The 23,320-nt window shown below is 39.2% G+C and overlaps 1 protein-coding gene across 2 annotated transcripts in view; it reads right to left on the minus strand.

The window, feature by feature from the left end:
- The window catches only part of cspg4 (chondroitin sulfate proteoglycan 4), a 114,239-nt gene that overhangs the window by 27,660 nt on the left and 63,259 nt on the right, over positions 1-23,320 (minus strand). Inside the window, exons 1-5 of one of the 2 annotated variants that reach the window (XM_047350304.1) lie at positions 22,198-23,117; positions 14,046-17,582; positions 8,975-9,163; positions 8,548-8,823; positions 1,470-1,646 (exon numbers count right to left, since the gene is read on the minus strand). In XM_047350304.1, coding sequence (XP_047206260.1) covers positions 1,470-1,646; positions 8,548-8,823; positions 8,975-9,163; positions 14,046-17,576 — 4,173 coding nt within the window. In that variant the 5' untranslated portion in view covers positions 17,577-17,582; positions 22,198-23,117. Of the gene's footprint in view, positions 1-1,469; positions 1,647-8,547; positions 8,824-8,974; positions 9,164-14,045; positions 17,583-22,197; positions 23,118-23,320 lie in introns of those variants that run through there. The other variant, XM_047350301.1, reaches the window with a different exon arrangement.

Consider the following 23,320-nt stretch of genomic DNA (forward strand, 5'->3'; position numbering starts at 1 on the left):
ACACACACACACACACACACTCCACACACTCCCTGCTTTAAATCAGCCTAACTGCAGCTGGGGCCAGCTCCGGCTCAGTGTGGGTTACACATCTCCGTATGTTATTATGTTACATTCTGCAGCCGAGGAGTCACAGCTATTGGATGCTGCCCTTCACTCAGCCAGAAAGCAGCGGTCTTGTCGACCATCTTGGGTTTTCCAAAAATACGGGTTGCCAGGGAGACGGGGGAGCTGCAGGGAGAGTGGGAAGGGCTGAATGACACAGTTGGTTTCCAGTTTTGTGAGCTGATTACTGCCGGCTTTATTTTCCAACTGCCTGAGCTTTCTAACGCCAGAGTCGACCCAACTGAACCATCCGAAACTTCTATTACACGACTGACGCAAATCAGTTTCAAAGCTTGCCAAGCATTTGGCCACAACAATAACAAATGTAAATGATGATAAAACATAAAGAGTACTTGAAAATATAAGCCAATCCAACGAAACACCACAATCCAATATGACCTCCTTAATAAACATCTACTAGAATCTTCACCTTTTTTCAAAATACAGAGAAGATGAAAAAATGTCACATTTGGTTAAGTAGGGATTCAGTAGTCATATTGTATTAGATTCCATTGGACTGCGTTCCTTATAGAGATTGTATTCCCTTTGAGCATGTTTTGCAAAAAAAAAGCATAAATATGCCATATACATTTAAGTCCCAATAAGTTCCTGATTAGGTTTGGGAAACATCTGTGGAACATCCTGGGAATGTTCATGTTACTGTAAAGTTTGCTGTTAGCTTTCATCAACATTTTGCAAACATCATCTAAATGCTATTGGCTAAAAGGTGCAGCAAAGTTAGCTGTAAATTTCGGCCAACAATACCAAACACCACATAAAGCTTCCCAGTAGACAAGGGCCTGTTACTGGTCCCAAGGTCTATCGCTTTTTTAAAACACTGTGGCTTGAAAACCATAAAATTCTTCTGTCACACTACTCAGTTAGAAGTACTTTTAATAAAATGCCTGTTAAGGTTTTAGAGCGAACATCCTTTCCTTACATCGGGGCACTTAAACTCACTCTCATTTCATGATCACAAAATCAAAAGTTGACCCCATTTCAAAAGTCATGGAAATTTATATTGAATAAGAAATCAAATGAGAATCTCACAAACTCTCATGAGACCATTCATTTGCTGCTCTTTTGTATGTTTCTTGTGGTTTGGGCAACACATTAAACCACACAGATATACCTACACTCTTACAGTCCAACATGGACAAGTTGATATAAGGTATAGACCATATTATATAATATTGAGGAAACAACTAGTTTCCTCAATGTGGTAAAACATGCAATAAACTGAGGGAAAACAAGTGTTGTGTTCTCTGTAACATCAAACGTTATTCCACACTCTGCACCTCATTACCCTAAAGACAAAAAGCTTTAAGTACGAGGGATTGCACTGTCTAAGTGAGAAGCTTTACCTCCAGGCCGTTGTTGCGTGCCATTTTTGGCGGCTCATCGTTCACCGGTATGATAGCAACTGAGATGGTGACAGCGTGACTCCGCCGATCAATCTCATAAGACGAGGCAGAGAGTGTAAAACTGTCCTCTTTAGTCTCACTGCTGTCGTGCATGTAGACGACCTGTCCAAGTTTCACCTGAAGGAGACAAAACACATCCAGTTGTCACTTAATTCTGAATCTGAAACGAGTGTTTGAAACTCTTCAAAACATTGATTCGTTTCAGCGTTGAGGCTTACACAGGTTGTCCACAGTGGCAAAGAAGGAAATGTAACTGTGACTGAAAAGTGTTAATTCAGGTGTGGACTGCAGCTAGAGTCGGTGCTTTAACAGAACACCATAAACATATTCATTCATTACATGGTTTACAAATGTCATGTTTATTGTGTTAATCCACTTCTGAACCAAAGACAATATCAGAAGTGTTTTATTTTGACAAAGGAGAAAAAGAACTAGATTGCTGCGCAAAACCAAGATCTCAAAGTCTAGAAGAACAGCAGAGAAACACAGAATCCAAGCTGCTTGAGGTCCAGTGAAGCTTCCATAGTCCGTGATGATTTCGTGAGCAATGCTATCTACTGTTATTTGTCAGCTGTGTTTTTTCAAGTCCAAAGTCAGTGCTGCTGTTTACCAGGACACTTTGGGGCATGTCATGTGTACTTCTTGATGAAGTTACTGATTTCCTTTTCCAGAAGGATTTTGTACCTGCCCACACTGCCAAAAGTACCGACACCTGTTTTAACAATCATGGTATCACTGAGGTGACTGGCCAGCAAACTGACCTAAACCTAATAGTGAATCGATGGATTATTTCAAAGCAGAAGATGAGAGACACCAGACCTAACAATGCTGTTAAGCTGAGGGGAGCTATAAAACAGACCTAGGCTTCCTTAACATCCAAGTTCATTATTTTTATTCTATGTTACCCAAAAACAAACTGATTTATAAAGATTTATATATTTTTTCAATTGTCCATTAGGTTTTGTGCTTGTTTTAATTATTTTTTTATTTTTTTCAGATTTGTTTTAAATTTAGACATATGTTGGGGCAGAAAAATCTTTTTGGACTTTAAAGGCCCAAATTATGCTAACCTCTGACATCAGTTTAGTTTCCCCTGTATCTGTGAATCTACACTACAGAGTCCGGACAGTCCAAAGGGAATTCTCAGAAAGACAAAGGAAAGCTAGCACATTTAGGAGGAATAAACAACTTCACAACAAAAAAGGTTTATAAAATGATCTGAAAAGTCTACAGCTGGATTGCTTTTCCAATCTACCATTTTTGGCCAATCAGTGTGTTTTCCATTATCAATGATATTTCCCTCATAAGTGAAGAAAAAACTGTCTTTTGTGGATCTGAAGGAACCATTCCTTGGAGAACACATATTTATAGCAGAATGTTTGTATTGTAAACTGAAACATGCGGATGCTTAGGAGACAGGGGAAACAAACAGACCTGTGTAGTGGGAGCCTGTGATTTTGAGGCCAGATTTATAATGTATTAAAACCAACATGTACATTCTGTCTGGACTGACCTTGGTAAACCACTCTGACTTAACAAAATGCTGTATAAGGCCCTTACATCCCTCCAAACAAAATCCTATATAGCAAAATAATTAAGAAAATCACTGGGAGCACAATTGTTGCTGCTCTAAATACTTCACATAGTCTTGTTTTGCTCATAGGACAACACTTAGTTTTCTCCTACAACATTTCTCATGGTTGGAGTATACCAAATGAGGGTTGATTTTTTTCTCTGGTGAATCATTTCTGTGTAGATTTAGACATACTTCTGTCATTATCCTGCAGAAATACCCAGTGATCACCCTTTTTGAGTATCCTGGCAGATGGCACCAAATTTGTTATTAAAATGTCCTGATCATGATGAACTGTACACTAACAAGGTTTCCCTTTGGAAGCTAAACGGGCCCAAAGCATCCTGTGTTCTAACATGTGTTTGACATGGGGCATGAGGTCCTTTTCAAAATGTTCATCCTTTATATCAAGTCCATCCAAACTGGAGTGTTTGCTGTTGAAATCTCATCTGACCAAAGCACACGGGCACAGTAAAAGTATTGCTAGAGTTTAGATAACCTCACATTTACATTTATGATGGTAGGACTAAGAAGACTCTTTCCTAGGGTATTTAGATAGCTGCTGTTCTGGAGTTTTAGTGACTCCAAGTTAATTGTCACTTTTTGCTGCAGCTTTGCAACAGTGAAGTTTGAAGATTTTTGTGTTAACCTCTTCATGATCTTGCACACTGTGGGAAGGTAAAATTGGGTTCTTATCAAGCCTGGTGTCCTGCCCCAAAAAGAAATAGGCCTTTGAGTCAAATCATATTCATAAAATGAAACAGAAAGTTAAGGATTTCTAATTAGACGTGCCCAGACACACTGACCAGCATTACAAAAAGTTAAATATAAATTTAAATGTTAGGTTTCAGTTACTTTTATTATTATATATATTATTTATTATAAGAAAGTTGTTTTTTCAGCATGACATTTTTTCCCCTGCAGAACAAATTAAACATCGAATTTCTCAAGATGTTTCAGTGACATAATGCCACTCTAAAAGAGATGAATTGGTATAAGTGAGATGAAACCGTGACAAAAATAAACAAGATGCACAAGGCCATTTGATATGGAACACGTAATCTGTGTCCACAGCTTGGCAAACTCAGCTGATTTTCTACACTGAAATAAACACTTCTGCTATTTTAAAGGCCTTTCCCCAGTTTGATGTGCATTAAATAAATGCATGCATATCAGTATCCTCTGGTGATTTTCTGACAGCTTGGGGAACAGTTGGAACTTTGTCTGAACAACTACCAGTAGGCTGCTGAGAAAGAGGGGGCATCCTTAGAGGGCAGGAAGTGGCAAATGGATCCCATATGACTGGAATTTGGACTAACAACCTCCACCACCATTTCTGACTGTGGAAAAGTCAGTTAAACAATAAGTGGGTTTGCTGGGAAAATAAATATATGGGAGGATGCTAAACACCTACCTGATTTAGATAGAGGTAAAATGTGTCAATATTTATCATAAGCTGCATGATTTATTTTGTTTCATGTTTTGTTGATGCAAAATGCAATGGTCTGTGTCGCTTCTGTACAGTTTTTCAAACAAAGATAACACAAAAAGCTTAGGTTTTTTTGCTATATTCCAAAGAAACCAATGCGCTGGAAAAGGAAATTTATTGCAGAACTGGTAGGTGTTAAATTTTTAGATTCCAGCCAACTTGAAAGGATAGTTCCGACAGGATTTTCTTTAAGTAAGGTTCTGTTAATAGGTTTCTTTCTTATGTGCAATAGATAACCCTCTTACTGTCTTCAATTAGTATAACTACTTAAGATGTAGAAGTCCACATTGGTTTTGGCCCCTCTCAGACTAGTCCTTACCTTCAGTCTCCGGGACCAATTAGTCAGGATTTCTACTAAATGAAGATGCCAAAAGAGTTATTTATTGCAGGTACGCTACTAACTGCTAAAAAACTCACTTCAAAAAAATCCATCATTTAACAGAGCATGGTTTCTTCAGAAAACACTGACCTAGCCTTTGCTTTTTGTGCTACATTCTTTCTGAAATAACGAGGCATCCCAGAATGTAGGATTTTACGTTCCTCAAGCCATCATCAACATTTAAATTGTGGGGTTATTTATTCAGAAGCCAATGACAGGAAGTTGAGATGATCCTCCTGTGTGAAACCTTCTGAAACCTTTTTCCGTCATTCATTTTATTTATTTATTTATTTATATAGCCCTTTAAAACAGCCAACCAGACAACCTAAGTGCTTAACAAAAAAATCACAGAAATCATTAAAAACATCAAACAAATAAAATGGTCAGTCTGTCATTTTCTACTGCTTCTTCCATACTGGGTCACAGGGAAGCTGGTGGCTATCTCCAGCAGTCTATTGGTGGGAGGTGGGGTACACCCTGGACAGGTCGCCATCGCAGGGCAACACACAAACATTCACTCACACTTTCTCACACGCCTAAGGGCAATTTAGAGAGACCAATTAACCTAACAGTCATGTTTTTGGACTGTGGAGGGAAGCTGGAGTACCCAGAGAGAACCCACACATGCACGGGGAGAACATGCAAACTCCATGCAGAAAGACCCCCGACTGGGAGTCAAACACAGGACCTTCTTGCTGCAAGGTAACAGTACTACCAATTGTGCCCCAAATGAAACGGTTTAAAGGGTAAATGCCTGACATAAACCTAAGAAAGATAGCTTTCACTTAATTTCACATACAATTCACTTTCACACAATATTTGTTAATTTACTCTGTTTTACTTTTATTTTAGGCAGTTACTCTGGTTTACAAGGTTCCGTACTGGTTTTACACAGGACGATACTTTGGTGGTACACTGCCTCCCACCCACATTTTCAATATAAATAATCATTGGCTTCTGTGTAAATAACCACATAATAGATACATAAAGTTTATAAAACGGCATTCCCGTAAATCCCTATGACATCTATGAGATCAGTGACATTTCAACACATAAAAATCCACTTTGGTCTTAGTGTTTCTCAGGCGAACCGTAACATTCAGCCACAGAACAGGCTCATTTTGGTCTTTACTAAATGGAGACACCATAAGAGTCATCTCCTGCATGCATGATATTAACTGTTTTATCCCTTTAACAGGATTACAAATCCTAAACTATTCCTTTAAGCACCTATGAAACTCAGTAGAGAGCTTGTATGAGTTTGAAGAAGGAGTTGTATGGTTCTACACGTGTGAATGACTATAATGCTTGGCTTAGATTGTACTGGTATATAACACATATGGTTTAAGATGACACATTTAACCCAGATGTGTCTTAACATTCTTCTTGCTATAGTTCATGTAGTTTTTCTTGAGTAACTCTCCCAGCATAATTTCCACTATTCACCAGACGATTTCATTTTTCAAGTTAGAATCTCTAGGAAAATCATGAGTGAGTCTGGCAGGAGCAAATGGCAAGACGCTTGTATACACCTAGTCATTATTACAGGAATATACCAGGCCAGTTTATTTTGGCTCCGAGCGGTCCGAAGGGACCGTCAGGTTTTCCAGCATGGCTCAACACAGGAGAGAGAGAGAGAGAGAGAGAGAGAGAGAGAGAGAGAGAGAGAGAGAGAGAGAGAGAGAGAGAGAGAGAGAGAGAGAGAGAGAGAGAGAATCAAGGCTAGGTGTAGGAACTATAAGATTTGTGACTAACTACATCTGCTAAACTATGTTCGCCATTCACAATGCATGATGTTTTTCCACTTGTAAGAACTCATCCATTTTTCATATTTTCCTGAAACTGTGGCGGCCCAACCACATGGAAGGAGACCAGATAGATGCGGTGCAGCAGCTCCCACATCCTTCCCCCACTTTCCCCTGCTACAAGCACAGAGCTAACTACTAATAACTAGGGAAAACTTCACTGTGATGCATTGCTGTGTGCAGTTTTGGGAGTTAGATGTAGTACTCCTTGGAGTCATTAGGACTGGATAAAAACATTACTTCTTTCTTTAGTTTTTCAAAGAGATACAGCTATGGGATGTTTTTGGGCCTCGAATAAAAATATCATGTGCATTTCTTTTTTTCTACGTTAATCTGTTTGTTGCAAATTAATGGAAATATGCATTGGTTACATGCATTGCATTGTAATATGCATGAATTCACTTTAGCATTGGAAAACATCTGAACATACTTGGTACATTGGGTTTTTGTATCTTGATGTTGTTTTATATAAACTTAGGCAATGAGTTAAAGGAAGTGGGAAAGTAAGAGAAAATTAATGGCATAGACATGTTTCAGCTTTCATGTTTTTGTGATTTTGTGCATTTTGTGGCAGGCATACAGCAAGGAAAACTGAACAAATCAATATTTTTTAGGTAAAGACGTTTCTAATCAGGCCACTGACCTGAAATCCACACTAGATGTTGGTAACAATCCACACAGATAAAGAAACCTTAACAAATTAGTGCGTTGATTAAGTGATGTGTGATAAAGTCGAATGACACGGAGTAAGTTATGAACACTTGAAGAAAACATTTAGAGAGCAATCCTACCTCCTATCAGTACAAATTATTATCAACGCGTTTAGTTGTCAATACCAAGGTAATGTATCCTGATGGGTAAAAACAAGGAGCTTGAATATCTGAATATCAGGCCTATGCGTCACCCTCGCTTCAAACTAGACTATGCCGCAATTTAACTTCATTTTCCACGTTAGGATATTAACTAAAGGCTCACGTTCCAATCCTCAAAACTATCAGGTTACACTGAGGTTTTTTTTTTTACTGCCCAATTTATTTTTTGTTGTTCAAGGATGGGAAATGAAGCAAGGAAGTTTAGATGCAGAAAAGCTGCAACTTTACCTCCTCTCTGTGGCCATCCTGCAGCTAGGTAAGAACAGACATGCTTGCATGAGTGACGAGTCTGTAAGCAAATTTGCTTAAAAAGAGTCAAGATTTTGTTAAAGCGGAACATCATGGTGGGTTGACTAAACATTTATATAGATGACCTGAATTTATTGTGACTTAATAGCTATAGAATTATCAAATAGGTCTGCAGTGAGTGAAAGCTTTGTCCATGACAACTTCAGTTCCCAGTATTTGGCATTTATTCCGTATTATTATGGATTAATAGTTTATAGGGAAAAAAACCCTTACAGTTACAAAGGTCAGTTACAAAAATCTATGGAGAGAAGTAAAAATCAGAGAGCATAGTAGAGGGCCCTCGCAAGATGGGACCAAAATGATTCCTGAGCTTTGCACAACAAGTTTCTTCATAAAGGAGATGTCTTGGAACCGCCATTTCAGTTAGCCCGTTCAATACCTGTTATATTGGTCGTTCCACTGTCTTACACTGAACTTAATTTATAGAACAATTTGTTTATATTCTTTGTATGTGTGAATTGCTCAGGTTGTTGCCAACATCTGATGTGAATTTCATGTTCCATTAGGAATATATTTACGGAGAAAAACTGGCATTTCAATGCATTTTTTTTCCAATATTGGTGCAAATAATTTATCTATATATATGCTTACATCATGCCATGTGAAGTAAGACAGCTCATCTCCTTCCAGACTACGGATTTCGCCGTGCTGTGGAAGCTCTACCAAAGTAAAATCGATGTTTGCTGCGCTATAGAAGGGATGCGAAATGTTCAGAATCTCCTCGTTGATTATTCGACTGAGGCCTTCCTTCACGGAAAAGTTGGACGTCTGGATGGGTATAAATCGGGGCATGATATCTACCATGATGGTCAAGTCCTCCACTGTGCCGAAACCATTGCTCACATCCACCATGAAACTGTCCCGTCCCTAAAAGACACGAATGTTGACATGATTTACTGATATTCAGTGATAAGCCATCTGAGACAGCGTTTTTCAGATTTTGTTCTGTTTCAACATGATAGGAAACAGGCTTACACATTTGATTTAAGACAGTAGAATGAACTATATGCCCATTCACCTGGAAAGATGCAGACACGTACAAGACACGGCCCTGATCAATGTCTTCCTGAGAAAAAGAGTTGATGTAGTCGAGGACAGGGGAGGCTGTGACCTCTGAACTGTTTTTCAGCATGACCACATAACCAAGCTCAGGTAATCTTTTCAGTGTGAAAATCATTTCTGTGGGAAGGATATCCGCTTGCTCCACCTGAAAAGCAAAGGTAGACGTTATAGGTATTTTATAAATTAGAGCCAACAAGTGCATAAAATTTGGATAAAACCTGTAGGATAAATCACTTATTTTCTAACTGCAAAGATTTGTATTGGGTAAATTATTTGCTGAGGGTGTTTAAGTCTTTTACAGGCACAGATATGGGCATACTGACACAAATACACAGAACCAGTCCAAGGCATAAGCGAACTAAGCAGCTGCTTAAAGCCACTAAACCAGCAGAGGATCCACTAGAAAGGTAATAGAAGTCATCTAGACTCAAACAACGGAAGCATTCTGGTAAATATTTTTCATCCACTGCTTAGCCAGTATTAATTTGTAAACTCAAGAAACTACAACATGACATAACAGAACAAATAAATATCACAATAAATATATAAATGTTTTTGAAAATAGGCTTAGACAATATCTAAAGTGTCCAAATACATCCAGGCTATTTCTGCTCTATATTTGATTTAAAGAGAAAGTTGTTTTGGCGATTATTAGAAGTCTAAACTTAGACCGGTTGTAGCCAAGACTGACAAGAATAGGAAAAAGACAAGGTTCTCAGAACCATTTTATTGCCACAAGGTTCTCAGAACCATTTTATTGCCAATACACTGTCTTAACAAGATGACCTACAGATTCAAAGACTTCAACATGAGACAAGAATATATAAGTCCTGGACATATTTATATGTACCAGTCATGGTTTTATTATTATTTTGTTTATCAAATAGGTAGCTCGGTGGTGCCGATTGTATGGCAGCCTCACTCCTGTCAGTCTGCGGCTACATTGTAGCTCACCACTGTCAGTGTGTGAATGTGTGTCTGAGTGGGTGAATGACTGATTGCAGTGTAAAGCGCTTTGGGGTTCTCGGACTTGATAAAGTGTTATACAAGTGCAGGCTATTTACCATTTATACGTGTAGCCTGTTGAAATACATGTTGAAAATACATGTACAGGTCCTTCTCAAAAAATTAGCATATTGTGATAAAGTTCATTATTTTCTATAATGTAATGATGAAAATTTAATATTCATATATTTTAGATTCATTGCACACTAACTGAAATATTTCAGGTCCTTTATTGTCTTAATACGGATGATTTTGGCATACAGCTCATGAAAACCCAAAATTCCTATCTCACAAAATTAGCATATTTCATCCGACCAATAAAAGAAAAGTGTTTTTAATACAAAAAACGTCAACCTTCAAATAATCATGTACAGTTATGCACTCAATACTTGGTCGGGAATCCTTTTGCAGAAATGACTGCTTCAATGCGGCATGGCATGGAGGCAATCAGCCTGTGGCACTGCTGAGGTCTTATGGAGGCCCAGGATGCTTCGATAGCGGCCTTTAGCTCATCCAGAGTGTTGGGTCTTGAGTCTCTCAACGTTCTCTTCACAATATCCCACAGATTCTCTATGGGGTTCAAGTCAGGAGAGTTGGCAGGCCAATTGAGCACAGTGATACCATGGTCAGTAAACCATTTACCAGTGGTTTTGGCACTGTGAGCAGGCGCCAAGCCGTGCTGAAAAATGAAATCTTCATCTCCATAAAGCTTTTCAGCAGATGGAAGCATGAAGTGCTCCAAAATCTCCTGATAGCTAGCTGCATTGACCCTGCCCTTGATAAAACACAGTGGACCAACACCAGCAGCTGACACGGTACCCCAGACCATCACTGACTGTGGGTACTTGACACTGGACTTCTGGCATTTTGGCATTTCCTTCTCCCCAGTCTTCCTCCAGACTCTGGCACCTTGATTTCCGAATGACATGCAGAATTTGCTTTCATCCGAAAAAAGTACTTTGGACCACTGAGCAACAGTCCAGTGCTGCTTCTCTGTAACCCAGGTCTGGGGAATGCGGCACTTGTAGCCCATTTCCTGCACACGCCTGTGCACGGTGGCTCTGGATGTTTCTACTCCAGACTCAGTCCACTGGTTCCGCAGGTCCCCCAAGGTCTGGAATCGGCTCTTCTCCACAATCTTCCTCAGGGTCCGGTCACCTCTTCACGTTGTGCAGCGTTTTCTGCCACACTTTTTCCTTCCCACAGACTTCCCACTGAGGTGCCTTGATACAGCACTCTGGGAACAGCCTATTCGTTCAGAAATTTCTTTCTGTCTCTTACCCTCTTGCTTGAGGGTGTCAATAGTGGCCTTCTGGACAGCAGTCAGGTCGGCAGTCTTACCCATGATTGGGGTTTTGAGTGATGAACCAGGCTGGGAGTTTTAAAGGCCTCAGGAATCTTTTGCAGGTGTTTAGAGTTAACTCGTTGATTCAGATGATTAGGTTCATAGCTCGTTTAGAGACCCTTTTAATGATATGCTAATTTTGTGAGATAGGAATTTTGGGTTTTCATGAGCTGTATGCCAAAATCATCCGTATTAAGACAATAAAATACCTGAAATATTTCAGTTAGTGTGCAATGAATCTAAAATATATGAATGTTAAATTTTCATCATGACATTATGGAAAATAATGAACTTTATCACAATATGCTAATTTTTTGAGAAGGACCTGTATTGCTCAGCAAGATACTGTTTGTTAATTTTATGAAATTCCTGTTGTTAACCACACAAATATTCTAACATGGACCATATCAAGGAGATGTGGTGAGTGATGGTAGTTGGAAAGTCACCAAATCAAGTTCTTTTTAGCACCACGTTGTCTCGGACTAGCTGAAAGGTATGAAAAGACATGCCTTAGCAATAACAGGAAGTACCATCCAGAAGAAAAAAAAGAACATCAAAGTTTTTCATAAGCTGCTAAGGGAAATGTTAGCTGACGCACATTGCAGAAAATAAATTGCTATTTATTCTGTTGTATGTGTACAAGCTAACATACACACTGCAGCAAAGCTAGCCCTGAGGGACGTTAGAAAAGTAGCTGTTTTAAACTTACAAAAGTCACTCCACATTTATTGGATTGTTTAGGCTCTTTTTATTGAGTTTTGCCTTCTGGCAACTATTCAGTGAGATAAAACCTCTACTGAGTCAGTTCTGCTATTTGTAGTATTTGTGTTGCTGAAGATGTTGCTTTGATGCAAAAAATTCATAACCATCATCATGAAAGCTCCTCTGGCAAACTAGTGGTTTTCAGAGTGGGTATACTTGCTTCAAGCAATAATTTCTAGTAACATTTGACCACACCATACCAATAGTGCAGTTATACAGCATCCTGTTTAGATTTGTCAATTAGGTTTAGTGTTTAAACTAACACTGCAAAAATCATTGCATGTTTTAATTTTATATACACAAGAAAAATGCTTTCTCAATTGTGACACAGCAACGTTGGGCCTATCTTGGGTGATTTAGAATTCAGTATTTCGTTAATTATACAAAGCTAAACTATATCATGGACAGAAGGCTGTATCAATTAGAAAACTTAGAAAATAGGTAAATTCTGCTAAGTTGTCAAAACCAGTTAGGAAAACAAGTAAATGGAAGCAGGTTTAATTTGAAACTGGTACATCAGAATGTGTAAAACCCTTAGTGAGATTAATTTGCTTTGCTATTTCTTCCTTGAAATAGCACTTAAATCTAAGTGTGCTACTTTCATTGGTTCATTCTAAGCATGCAAATGTTAAGTTCAGGTTCTCATGTATACTCAATGACTGCCATATATTGTGCATTAAGGGGCTCAAACATACTTCCAGACATATGTGTTAGGAACCTCCTAAAGATACAGTATGTCTCTGACATTTGGAAACAGTTAAGCTGCTGTTTTTGACGCAGGCAGATTTAATGCCTATCCTACTATGAAATATTTTAATCAGTTCCCTAGAGTCTGAGGCCTTGGCCTGTCTAGCAGACATACTTATGTTTTTTTATTCCAGAAGACAAGGCTACTTTCATTTCATAGTAAAGATGCAAAAACTCCCAAAAGTCAAATCCACATTCCAACTCTAGGACAGGCAATTCTGTCAAGGCTTGATGTGATGAATTCTTCAGTGGTTTGTGCACCCGCGGGTTCATATTGCTCAGCAGAATTGAGAACACAATTGTGAAAATTCACAAGATATAATCTTTTACTTTCAGAAAGGTTTCTCATTATTTTGATAGTCAAAACATACAAAGATGCACTCAGGGTGTGTTATGACTGGACCAGCAATTTAAACTTCATTAATTGCTTTCAAGATGAAGTGCAGGCAGGCTCATCTTAGAAATAACACAAGGCTTCAGGAAGCTCCTGAGGGGATACTTAGTGCTGTGTTTTCCACCCTTAATAGACTGCAATTTAGTGCATAAACCAAATTAAAAGCAGCAGCAGTACAGTCACATCAGCCCCTGCTTCCATGTGGTACATTAGAAGCAGGGTTATGAAACAGAAAAGTTTTTTTGAGGTGTCATGCAAGCTGAATTGTTTTACAAATCAAGCAAAGTTCAAGAAAACTTAAAATATATTTGTCCCTTAAAATCACTGTTACACTGTAACCTGTAACTCTACCTGTAACTCTATGAGTTACATTAACGCTCAGCTTGGACTCCTGCTTTACTTGCACTGCTTTACTTGCACAATGATCACCTGCACTGTTGTATTGCTCTTGCATCTTATACTGCTCTATATTTACTCTCACTCACTTAAAACTGTGCACATATATTTATATTATATTGTAGATATGTTTATACTGTTTAATTTGTACTGTATTGCACCGACTACGCCAAAACAAATTCCTTGTATGTCCAAAAACGTACTTGGCAATAAAGCTTTTCTGATTCTGATTCTGATTCTGATTCTAAATTTGACTTAAAACATAAAATTGTTGTATTTGAAATAAAAATGTTTGTTTTAAAATCTATAACTGTATAGCTGTGTGAAAAAAAGTTTTTGTTTTCAACAAAAAGTAATGATTGAGTTTGTAAACATTACCTTGAGATGATCCTGGCTGATAATGGTGTGCTCTCCCTCATAGGAAATGATGACCTCATTGGTTATCACCTCTGGCTCTGAAAGGTGACCTTGCTTGAATATTTTAATCTTAAATGTGCCGTCGTCTGAATGTCCTTTTGCTCGGACAGTGAAACCAAAGGAATCCTTGGCATTGAGGCTTTCATAATTGTGCTCATATGACACAACTCCTTTTTTCAAGTCCTCCTGGGTGAATTCTGAGGCTTCAATCCCACTCACAATAATCCTGCCATCGATGGGGGGTGCTGTAACATCAAACTTAATCTCTCTGTCATCTCTGATGTCCATATTGGAGTCTGCACTCAACAGGTTGGTATCAAGGGTCTTGGTACTTCCATGGTCAATGACGGTCATTGTGTTGGTTACTATTCGCAGGTAGGGATCACCAGCTTGGATCTGAAGAAGTGCAGTAGTTTTATGGAAGCCGTCTGAAACTTGCAGGGGAAACTGTTCCCGATCTGCTCCATGGTGAACAAATAAGATGTTCTTGTCTCTTAGGTCAGCTTGTGTGAAACGGAAAACAGGCTGCGATGGATTGGATACTGACATGATGTTGCCTGAAAGAATACCTTCTCTTGCATAGACAATTTGTGTGTCATTGAAATTCGAGTCATCATCTTTAAATTGAATGACATCAGTTGTGAGCAAGCGCTGACCATAACGGACCACATTGAAAACGTTATTCACAATCCTCACCGGTGCATGCTCATTCTTGAATTGGATCTGTACTTTGAAGATGCCGGTCACCGTTTTTTGAGTGTCCGAACCTTCCTGAGTTGCTGAAAAATGGAACTCATCACTGGTAGTCCTGGAGCCATCATGCTTGTAAATCAGCTTGTGAGATTCAAGATCTTCATTACTAAAATATCTAATTGCCCCATCAAATCTAGGCACACCGCGTGGGGAATCCCTTATGAGTCGTCCATGCTTTGGCTCTAGTGTGATCTTATACAAAAAGTCTGAGGAACTTGGAGACTGCAACCAGAGATATTTTTCGTTCAAAATTACCTCACCTCCTTGCTTAACCACCAGCTCCTTATTTGTCAAAACATATTCATCCAAACTGGCAAGTATGCTGACTGAGAAGGTGTATAAAGGAGAGTACTGATCCTCGGCAAAGACTCTAAACTGAAACTGGTCCCAATTATCCACAACTTCTTGCATCCGTACTATATAACTCAAAGCATTGTCCAAAATGTCCTTCTGTGTGAACATGTCACCCTCGTTCAACTCTTTGTCTGATATCTGGAGACTACCTAGTGCAGGAGGCTTGACAAGGATGTATTTAATTGTTTGCGGATTTGGGCTTTTGCCCTGCACTTCTGCCTGAAGCGTTGTGATTGTATGCTTCTCTCCAACATTGGCTTCCAAAAGTTCCAGGTATGAAACTTTCACTTTGGGAGGTTGGATCTCAACAAGGAAGAGGTTATTTAAAAGAGAAAACTCCCCCAAATGGACATCAAACTGAATATTATCCACCTCACTGCTTTCTTGGTCACTTGCATCTGTGCTAAAATATCTTATTAGCTCTCGATCCAGATGAAACTGATGGAAACTTGTAGCTTGCTTGTAGATGCCATCACTTGTCCTAATTCTTAATTCTCCTAAAACTGGAGGCTGTGTGATGTTATATGTAATATCCCCATTACGAGGATGAGGAATAACAGCCAGATTCTGAATCCCTATGGATGCATTGCTCCCTTGGACCAAACTAAGGCCAGTGTTGCTGACAATGACCACGTCTGGTTGTGTCGCCACAAACATAAAAGTGCTTGACTGAGTTACTGACCCGCCATCAGATACTTTTAATGTAATTTCACTGGTAGCACCTGCTTTGTGTAAAAAATAGATATTTCCATCTCTCAGTTCTCTGCATGTAAACTCAGAGATTCTTCTTCCTAGTTGCTGACCATTTTCGAGGTAACCAAAATCAAAAGAAGGACCTGAGGTTACAGTTATTACTAACTGGTCACAGCGGGAGTCTGACTGACTTATTTTGAGAAGACTGGGACTCAAATGAGACCTTCCCTTTTCTGTGATACTAATTTGTTCTACAGTGACTTCTGGTAAGGAGCTGCCTGGAATAATTATAACTGGAAGTGAATAACTTTGGGTTTTTAAGCACTCTGGAAGGTAGCTGTCACTCTGAGCAATTACATCCAATTGGATCTGATCATCAGTTCTTTCATTTCCATCGTGCATGTACTTAATTTTCTTGTTGACCACATCCAGCAGGGTGAATTTTGTTGGTATGGCCTGGTTGATGTTAATATCAACCAGGCCATACCAGGGATCACTCTGAAGGGTAAAGATAATTTGAGATTGGTGTAATCCTGCCGCACTGAGGTCAAAAGTAGGGTTCAGGTTGTTGATATCAAGATAGGTTTCTCCGCCTTCAGGTACTTGCAAGGGGGTGATTCTGAGAAATGCTGTTACATTTCTGAACACTTCCGGTTCAGAATCTGTTGGATGACAATCTTGCTTGTTTATTTTAGGATCAGCATATCGAATGATGATGGCTGGGGAAATAGTTGTTAGTTCCGTATCATAATAACTTGAGTAGTCATAGTCATCTCCTTCACATTTTAAATGAACATCTTTGGTCACCAATGCATCCTGCAGGGTTCTATCCTTTTGATTTACTTTTATTTCCCCAAAGCATCCAATAAAAGACTCAGATGTAATGTATTCCTCAAAGCGTCCCAAGGACCCACTTTCTCGAAAGAATTCTTTCATTGTTCCCATGATGCCTCCAAAATACATGTTTCCTACCAAATCCAGTTTTTGTGATGAGTTGAGAAGAATGGAGGATGACTGGCTGTCTACATTAAGAATAAACATGTCTGGGCGAACCTGAACCTTGACTCTGTGCCACTGGTCATCATCCAACTGCACCTTTGTATTATCGAGGAACTTCATACCATCTCCAACATCCAGAACACCTTTGAGATGGCCTTTTTCAACACCAACAGCAATATGGTCTGACTCTTGGCCATGGTGGAAAACAAGTAAAGCATCCTCTATGGTGGTTTTCATTAGAAACTCTAGTGTCCTTGGAGCACGACTAGATCCACTCCATGTTGGGAAGGACACAAAAGAATCTGGGGTGCTAAAACTGATTGCCTCCCCATCCGAATGTTCAAACTCACTGCTGCAAGATTCCTTGGTGTTATGGCACTGTTTAAATTGTAAATGGAGAATGTTAAACCGATTGGATTCAAATTTAACGTCGCTCATGCAACCACGGAAAGGCGGGATAGCATTGCTGAGGTAGGTGGTGTCCAGGTCATTGGTTCCTCCAAGCCAAATACCAAGGTCAATATTCAACCTTTCCTCATCAACATCTGCTGGAACGTATGTTGAAAACAGACCATCTATTGTCATAGTGAGCTTCCTGTCTTGCAATGTCAGTAACACCTGGTGGTCCTTCAGGTTGCTCAACTGTACTCCTTGAGAAGAGTACAGCGTGACCTCTCCAGCCTCTACTTTCATTCGTGCCTGTGAGAAGAGAAAAAATATTTTAATGACAAGGTAACTTCAGATCTATGATATTTCTGAATAACAAACTAATAATTGTGCTTTTGGATTCATGGGATACTAATTCATAATTATTATGAATCATAATACATACAAAGTACACATACTTATATTTAAAATATGTTTTTTGTGATGTGAAAACATGAGACCAACATAAAATTTTTCTGGACAATTTTCATCTTTAAAGTGACCTATAACCTGTACAACAAAGTTAATTAAAAAAAAAAACATTATGGAAATTAGTGCTGTTCTGAAACACCTTTTGATTTTATTACAGCACTCAGCATGGTATTATCTGTGTGGTATTCCTCGCCATGCACTTTTCTTTGCAAAAATACTTCAAACCAGTCAGAATTCGACTTTAGAGCATGTTTGTTGTTCAGAGCCCTTCAGATCTGACAGATTTTCAGTCAGATTGAAGCCTGACTGGTCTAATCTAAAACTTTATTTTTCTGCAGGTGAATTTTGATATATGTTTTAAGTCGTTATTATACTGAAAAATGAAGTTCTTATTGATATTCTACCTTCTAGCAAAAGCCTGAAGGTTTTGTGCCAAGACTGACTGGTATTTGGAACTGTTCATAATTCCCTCTGCCTTAAGGCCCCAGGTTTGCTGGAAAAATAAAATAGCCCAATAACAAATGATGCCACTACCACCATGCTTTCCTGTGGGTATTTTGGTCCTTTTTTGATGTGCAGTGTTTTTCTTCTTTTTTTTTTTTTTACATTCTTTATTTAAGTATATGTGTTATTATGGATCCAACATATATGCATTCGTACATATTTACCTGCACACACATACTACAACAGAAAAAAGAAAACAAACAAACAAACAAAAAGGATTAGTGTCTCGGCAAACAGTTAACATCCATTTCAACAATTGAAATCGATCAAAATGGTCCTTATGGACTCACATGAGGGGTGGGTGAACCGACCCAGCATCTTCCGCAAAGAGAAAAAAAAAAGACGAAACCCAAAGAAGGGACTGACACAACTTCTTAGAACCCACAATATCTTCATCTGTGTGACCATCCAAAGTGGGAGATAGCTGGGGTCCATACTCTCAGAAAAACGTCAATTTTTACCTGAATGTTGCCGATATCTCTTCCATTGTATACACATCTTCCAGTCTTCCTTGCCATTGTTGAAGGGTAGGAGGCAAAGGCTTGAGCCAGGACAGAGTTATCATTTTACTTGCAACCAATAGAAGAATCTGTAGTAACTGGACTGTCCTTTTCCCAATATTTCCTGCTGGGGTCAAGCCCAATATGTAGTGCAATAGGTTCAGCTTATAGATTTTTTGAATTTCTGTCTGAACTCCCTGCCAGAATGAGCTCAGTTTTGGGCAGTCCCAAAAAATATGAGTGTGATCCCCGATCTAGTTACAGTTCCTCCAACACACATTTGTAGCACTCCTGTAGTATTTTGATATAGTAAAGGGCGATATACTAAAGGGCGATCTCATTTTCAATTTCCAATCAAATTCCTTCCAACCTGGACTATGGGTGATCTTATGACCATTTTCACAAACCCTCTCCCACTCCTTGTCTTCAATAACAATGTTCATTTCCAGTTCCCACTTTTGTTTTATAGCTATAGAATTGTCAGAAAAATGCATCTGTAAATGTTTATATATATTAGACACAATCTTCCTCTTACTATTTTTATCATAAATTTTTCCAAGGGTACTATATTTTGTTTCAAAATAGGCCATTCATTGTGTGATAAAAGATGATCCCTTAATTGTAAGTATCTGTAAAAATCTTTAGAGCATAATCCATTTGTGTCTTGTAGCTGCTTAAATGACTTAAGGGTTTCTCCATTAAATAACTGGTTAATTCTTATTAATCCCTGCTGTGCCCATCTCTGGTATCCTGCATCCAGTTTGTTTGGAAAAAAGTCAATAATCTTGGCTATTTTCACTATGCGTGATATTGTTAAAGGTGCTCCTATTTTCTTCCTCACCAAGGACCAAACCCTGTGCGTACAGATAATCCACTCATTTTCAACATTTAAATCTTTCCATTTCTTTCCCTCCATAAATGGGATCACTTCAAGAGGTACCAAATGGCACGCATTGTTCTCCAGACCAATCCAGTTCATCTCCTCATCTTGTACAAGCCATTCGACCACGACACGAAGTTGTGCTGCACAGTAATACAATTTCAGATTAGGCAAACTAAGACCACCATTTTCTCTTGGGCTTAATAGTAGTTTCTGTCTGATTCATGGCTTCCTCCTTTGCCAAATAAAGTTATTAATGATATTATCTAAAGTTTTAAAAGCAAAGGCCAGTATCCAAATAGGGAGTGCCTGAAATAGATACATTAATCATGGGAGTAAATTCATTCTCACTGTTTCTATTCTGCCCAATAAGGACAAAGGAAGAATCTCCTATCTGGTTAGGTCCGACTTTATTTGTGTGATTAGCCTACCATAATTTCCATTAAATAGTTGCGAGGTTTGTGGTGTAATCATAACGCCTAAGTATTTAAATCCCCTCTTTAGCCAATTAAAAGTGACCTCTCTATCTAAACGTTTTGGCCATTTGCCCACCAGGATCATAGCCCCCGACTTGGTTTCATTAATCTTGTAGCCTGAGATTTGTCCAATATCTCTTAAACCAGTCATAAGCCCAGGGATTGAACTCAGAGGGTTAGAAATATACAAAATAATGTCATCCACATATAATGAGATTTTATGAGTGACTCCTCCTGCTGTTACTCCATGAATTCTAGAGTCTATCTGTATGCTTTCCGCCAGGGGCTCGATACTAATTGCAAATAGTAGAGGCGAAAGAGGACATCCCTGCCTAGTTCCTCTTTTTAAGCTGAAATTCTTTGAGGAATATCCATTGACCGGTACTTTGGATGTGGGTCCAGAATATAACACACTAATCCAATGAATAAAATCTCTATGAAATCCCATTTTACCTAGTGTGTATTTCAGGTACTACCAATCCACCCTATCAAATGCTTTCTCAGCATCAAGGCTGAGAAGCATTGAAGGATCCTGTTTCTGTTTCGCCACATAAATCACATTTAAGGTTCTCCTAATATTATTTATCCCTAGACACTTCCCAAAGAATAGACACTGATACTTCCCCATTATTGTTGTGTTCCATATACTTGTTCCACTCTTTTTTAATTCTTTGAACTACTTCTGGGCAGTTCAGAAGCAAAACATTAATTCTCCACTGTTTAGGTTGCTTATCATCCAGGCTGAATAATCCAAGGGCTAGGCTGGCTCAATAATCCGAGGACAGAAACAGGGTCAATGATCGGAACAAGAGACGTCAGGCAAGGGACAAGCAGAGGCATAAACCAGATGCAGGAAACAAGGTCAAAACCAAAATCCAAACAGTCCGACAGGGAGCAGGCAGAGAGGCAAAAATCCGAAAGGCAAGGCAAGATTCAAGAACAATGATCAGACAGGAAGGAACGCTGGATATCTACTCACACGAATGGCTTTAAAAATCTGGCACCGTCTGCTTGTCAGAGTCAGTATATATTAGGGAAGACACAGGTGCTTGGCATTCCACAAATTGCACTACACTGCAGCAGCCACCAGGTGCATCTAATCTGCTGATTGCAGCCAGGGAGACAGGGTAGAGCAGACGTGCCAGAATCATAACATTTAGTTGTCAAAAGAGCTGAAATGTCCTTAAAGAAGCTAGGATCATATTCATTAGGCGCATAGATGTTTAAGAGGGATATTTTCACCCCTCTAATTGTACCCAAAACCAAGATGTAGTGCCTTTTTTGTCTTCATACATATTCTCTAAAGCAAAACCAAGTGATCTGTGACACAGAATGACAACTCCTCTCTTTCTACCCCTTTCACACGAAGCACTATAAACCTGCCCCACCTTCTCCCTTCTGAGTTTTTTGTGTTCTGTCTCATTAAGGTGAGTTTCCTGAAGCACTGCAATAGAACAGTTCAAACCTTTCAGCTGGGTCAGAATCTTCTTTCTCCTCATGGGATTATTTATTCCATTTATTTTATAAGTAATTACTGTTAATGTGTCCATTTTTGTAGCTTGTCTCTTGTAACTGTACTTAATTATAATCAGAGTGAAGTCAAAAGTTGCAATTACATAAAAGATATTGTTTGCCGAGAGACACAAAATGGTAAAGAAACAAAAAAGTTTTTCTGAACATGAAAAACAACTGTGAACTTCCAATAACTCGATGGTTTGCCCCTGAAATGAAGTGAACACAAACACAAGCCTACAACGAAAGTCAGGGGTCCCCACTCGTGATCTTCTTTGGGCAGAGAGATGGGGCTCTCTGGGTGGTGTGCACAAAGTGCCTGGGCAATGGTCCTCCAAGATGTCCAAGAATCCTCACACCTCCATAATCGTGAAATTTGCTTCATCCAGTCTTCCTCTTCCTCCCTTCCCCACTGTCCTGTAGCTTATTTTTCAATACTTCTTTTATAGCCTGATTCTATATATTGAAGTCAATATTTTGTGATAAATGACATTCCCTTACATGTCTAGTCTTATTTACTATTATTCTATTGTTATTGTCTGTTATCTTCCTTACTGTTCATCACAAATTTAGCTTATATTTACCTCTCATCCAGTTCTAGACTTGATATGGCGATCTCACTCACAGCAAAGGGCTCCCTTCTCTCTGTTATCACCCTGGATAATGGCTGTGATCTCAGCAGGGTTCAGCTGTTGGCTCTTTCTCTTCTTTCCCTGAGTTGTCCATCCGTCTCGTGTCAGCTACTGTTCCAGTATCTCTCTGTCCTCCAAAGGTGATTCAATGCCGAGTTCTTTCAGTGTAGAATGCGCTGCTAGAAGTGGGGGGAATAATTTTATGCCCTCGTTCAGGAAGAGTTTCTGCTGGGCTGGGTACGGTGACTGGGCCCTGACATTCTTCTCTTTTAGCTTTTTTATTACCTCTCGGACTTTTTTCCTTTTTTTCTGTAACTCAGATGAGTAGTCATAGTTGAAATAAATCATGTGCCCTGGGTACCATATGTTTTTTTGTTTCCAAGCTTGTAGAAGCACTTTTTGTTTTACATTAATGTCCAAAAACCGGGCTATGATTAATCTTGGGGGCGCCGCTGCGGCTTTAGGCTTCTGACCTGACGCTCTGTGTGCTCTTTCTAGTTTAATAACAACTTCTTCTTGGAACTATAAAGAGGTGCTCAGGAGGTCTGTGATAAAGTTTATCATGTCTTCTTTTTCCGCTCCCTCTGGAACGCCATACAACTTGATGTTATTACAGCGGAGTCTATTTTCCATGTTGTCACATTTAGCCGTGAGGATGGCTTCTCTTTCCAACAAATATCCCAGTGCTTTCTCCTGCCGTATGCTTCTGTCCTCCGTTGCTCTTACTCTGTCCTCCGCTTCAGTCAATCTTCTTTCCAGCCCCTCCATTCGTTTCTCCAAGTCCTCCATAGATGACTCTATCCAGTATAAAGAGCTCTTCAGCTCCCGAAATGAGTCAGTGTTTTCCTGCCGAAGTTTTCTTAGTTTCATTAGCATCACTGTTTCCCCGCTGGCGTCTCCTGTAGCTTTCAACGGTGTAGCTTCGGCTAACGTTAGCCGCTTGGAGCCTGTTGTAACGTCGTCTTTTCTACTAGCCTTCATGTCGTTCTTTTCTGACATCTGAATAGAACTCCGTACTCTTGAGCCCTTCCCTTCAGTTTGGTACTCATTTATCACTTTTCATTACTTCATCAGC

This window comes from Girardinichthys multiradiatus, chromosome 2, assembly GCF_021462225.1.
Source record: "Girardinichthys multiradiatus isolate DD_20200921_A chromosome 2, DD_fGirMul_XY1, whole genome shotgun sequence".
Taxonomy (NCBI): domain Eukaryota; kingdom Metazoa; phylum Chordata; class Actinopteri; order Cyprinodontiformes; family Goodeidae; genus Girardinichthys; species Girardinichthys multiradiatus.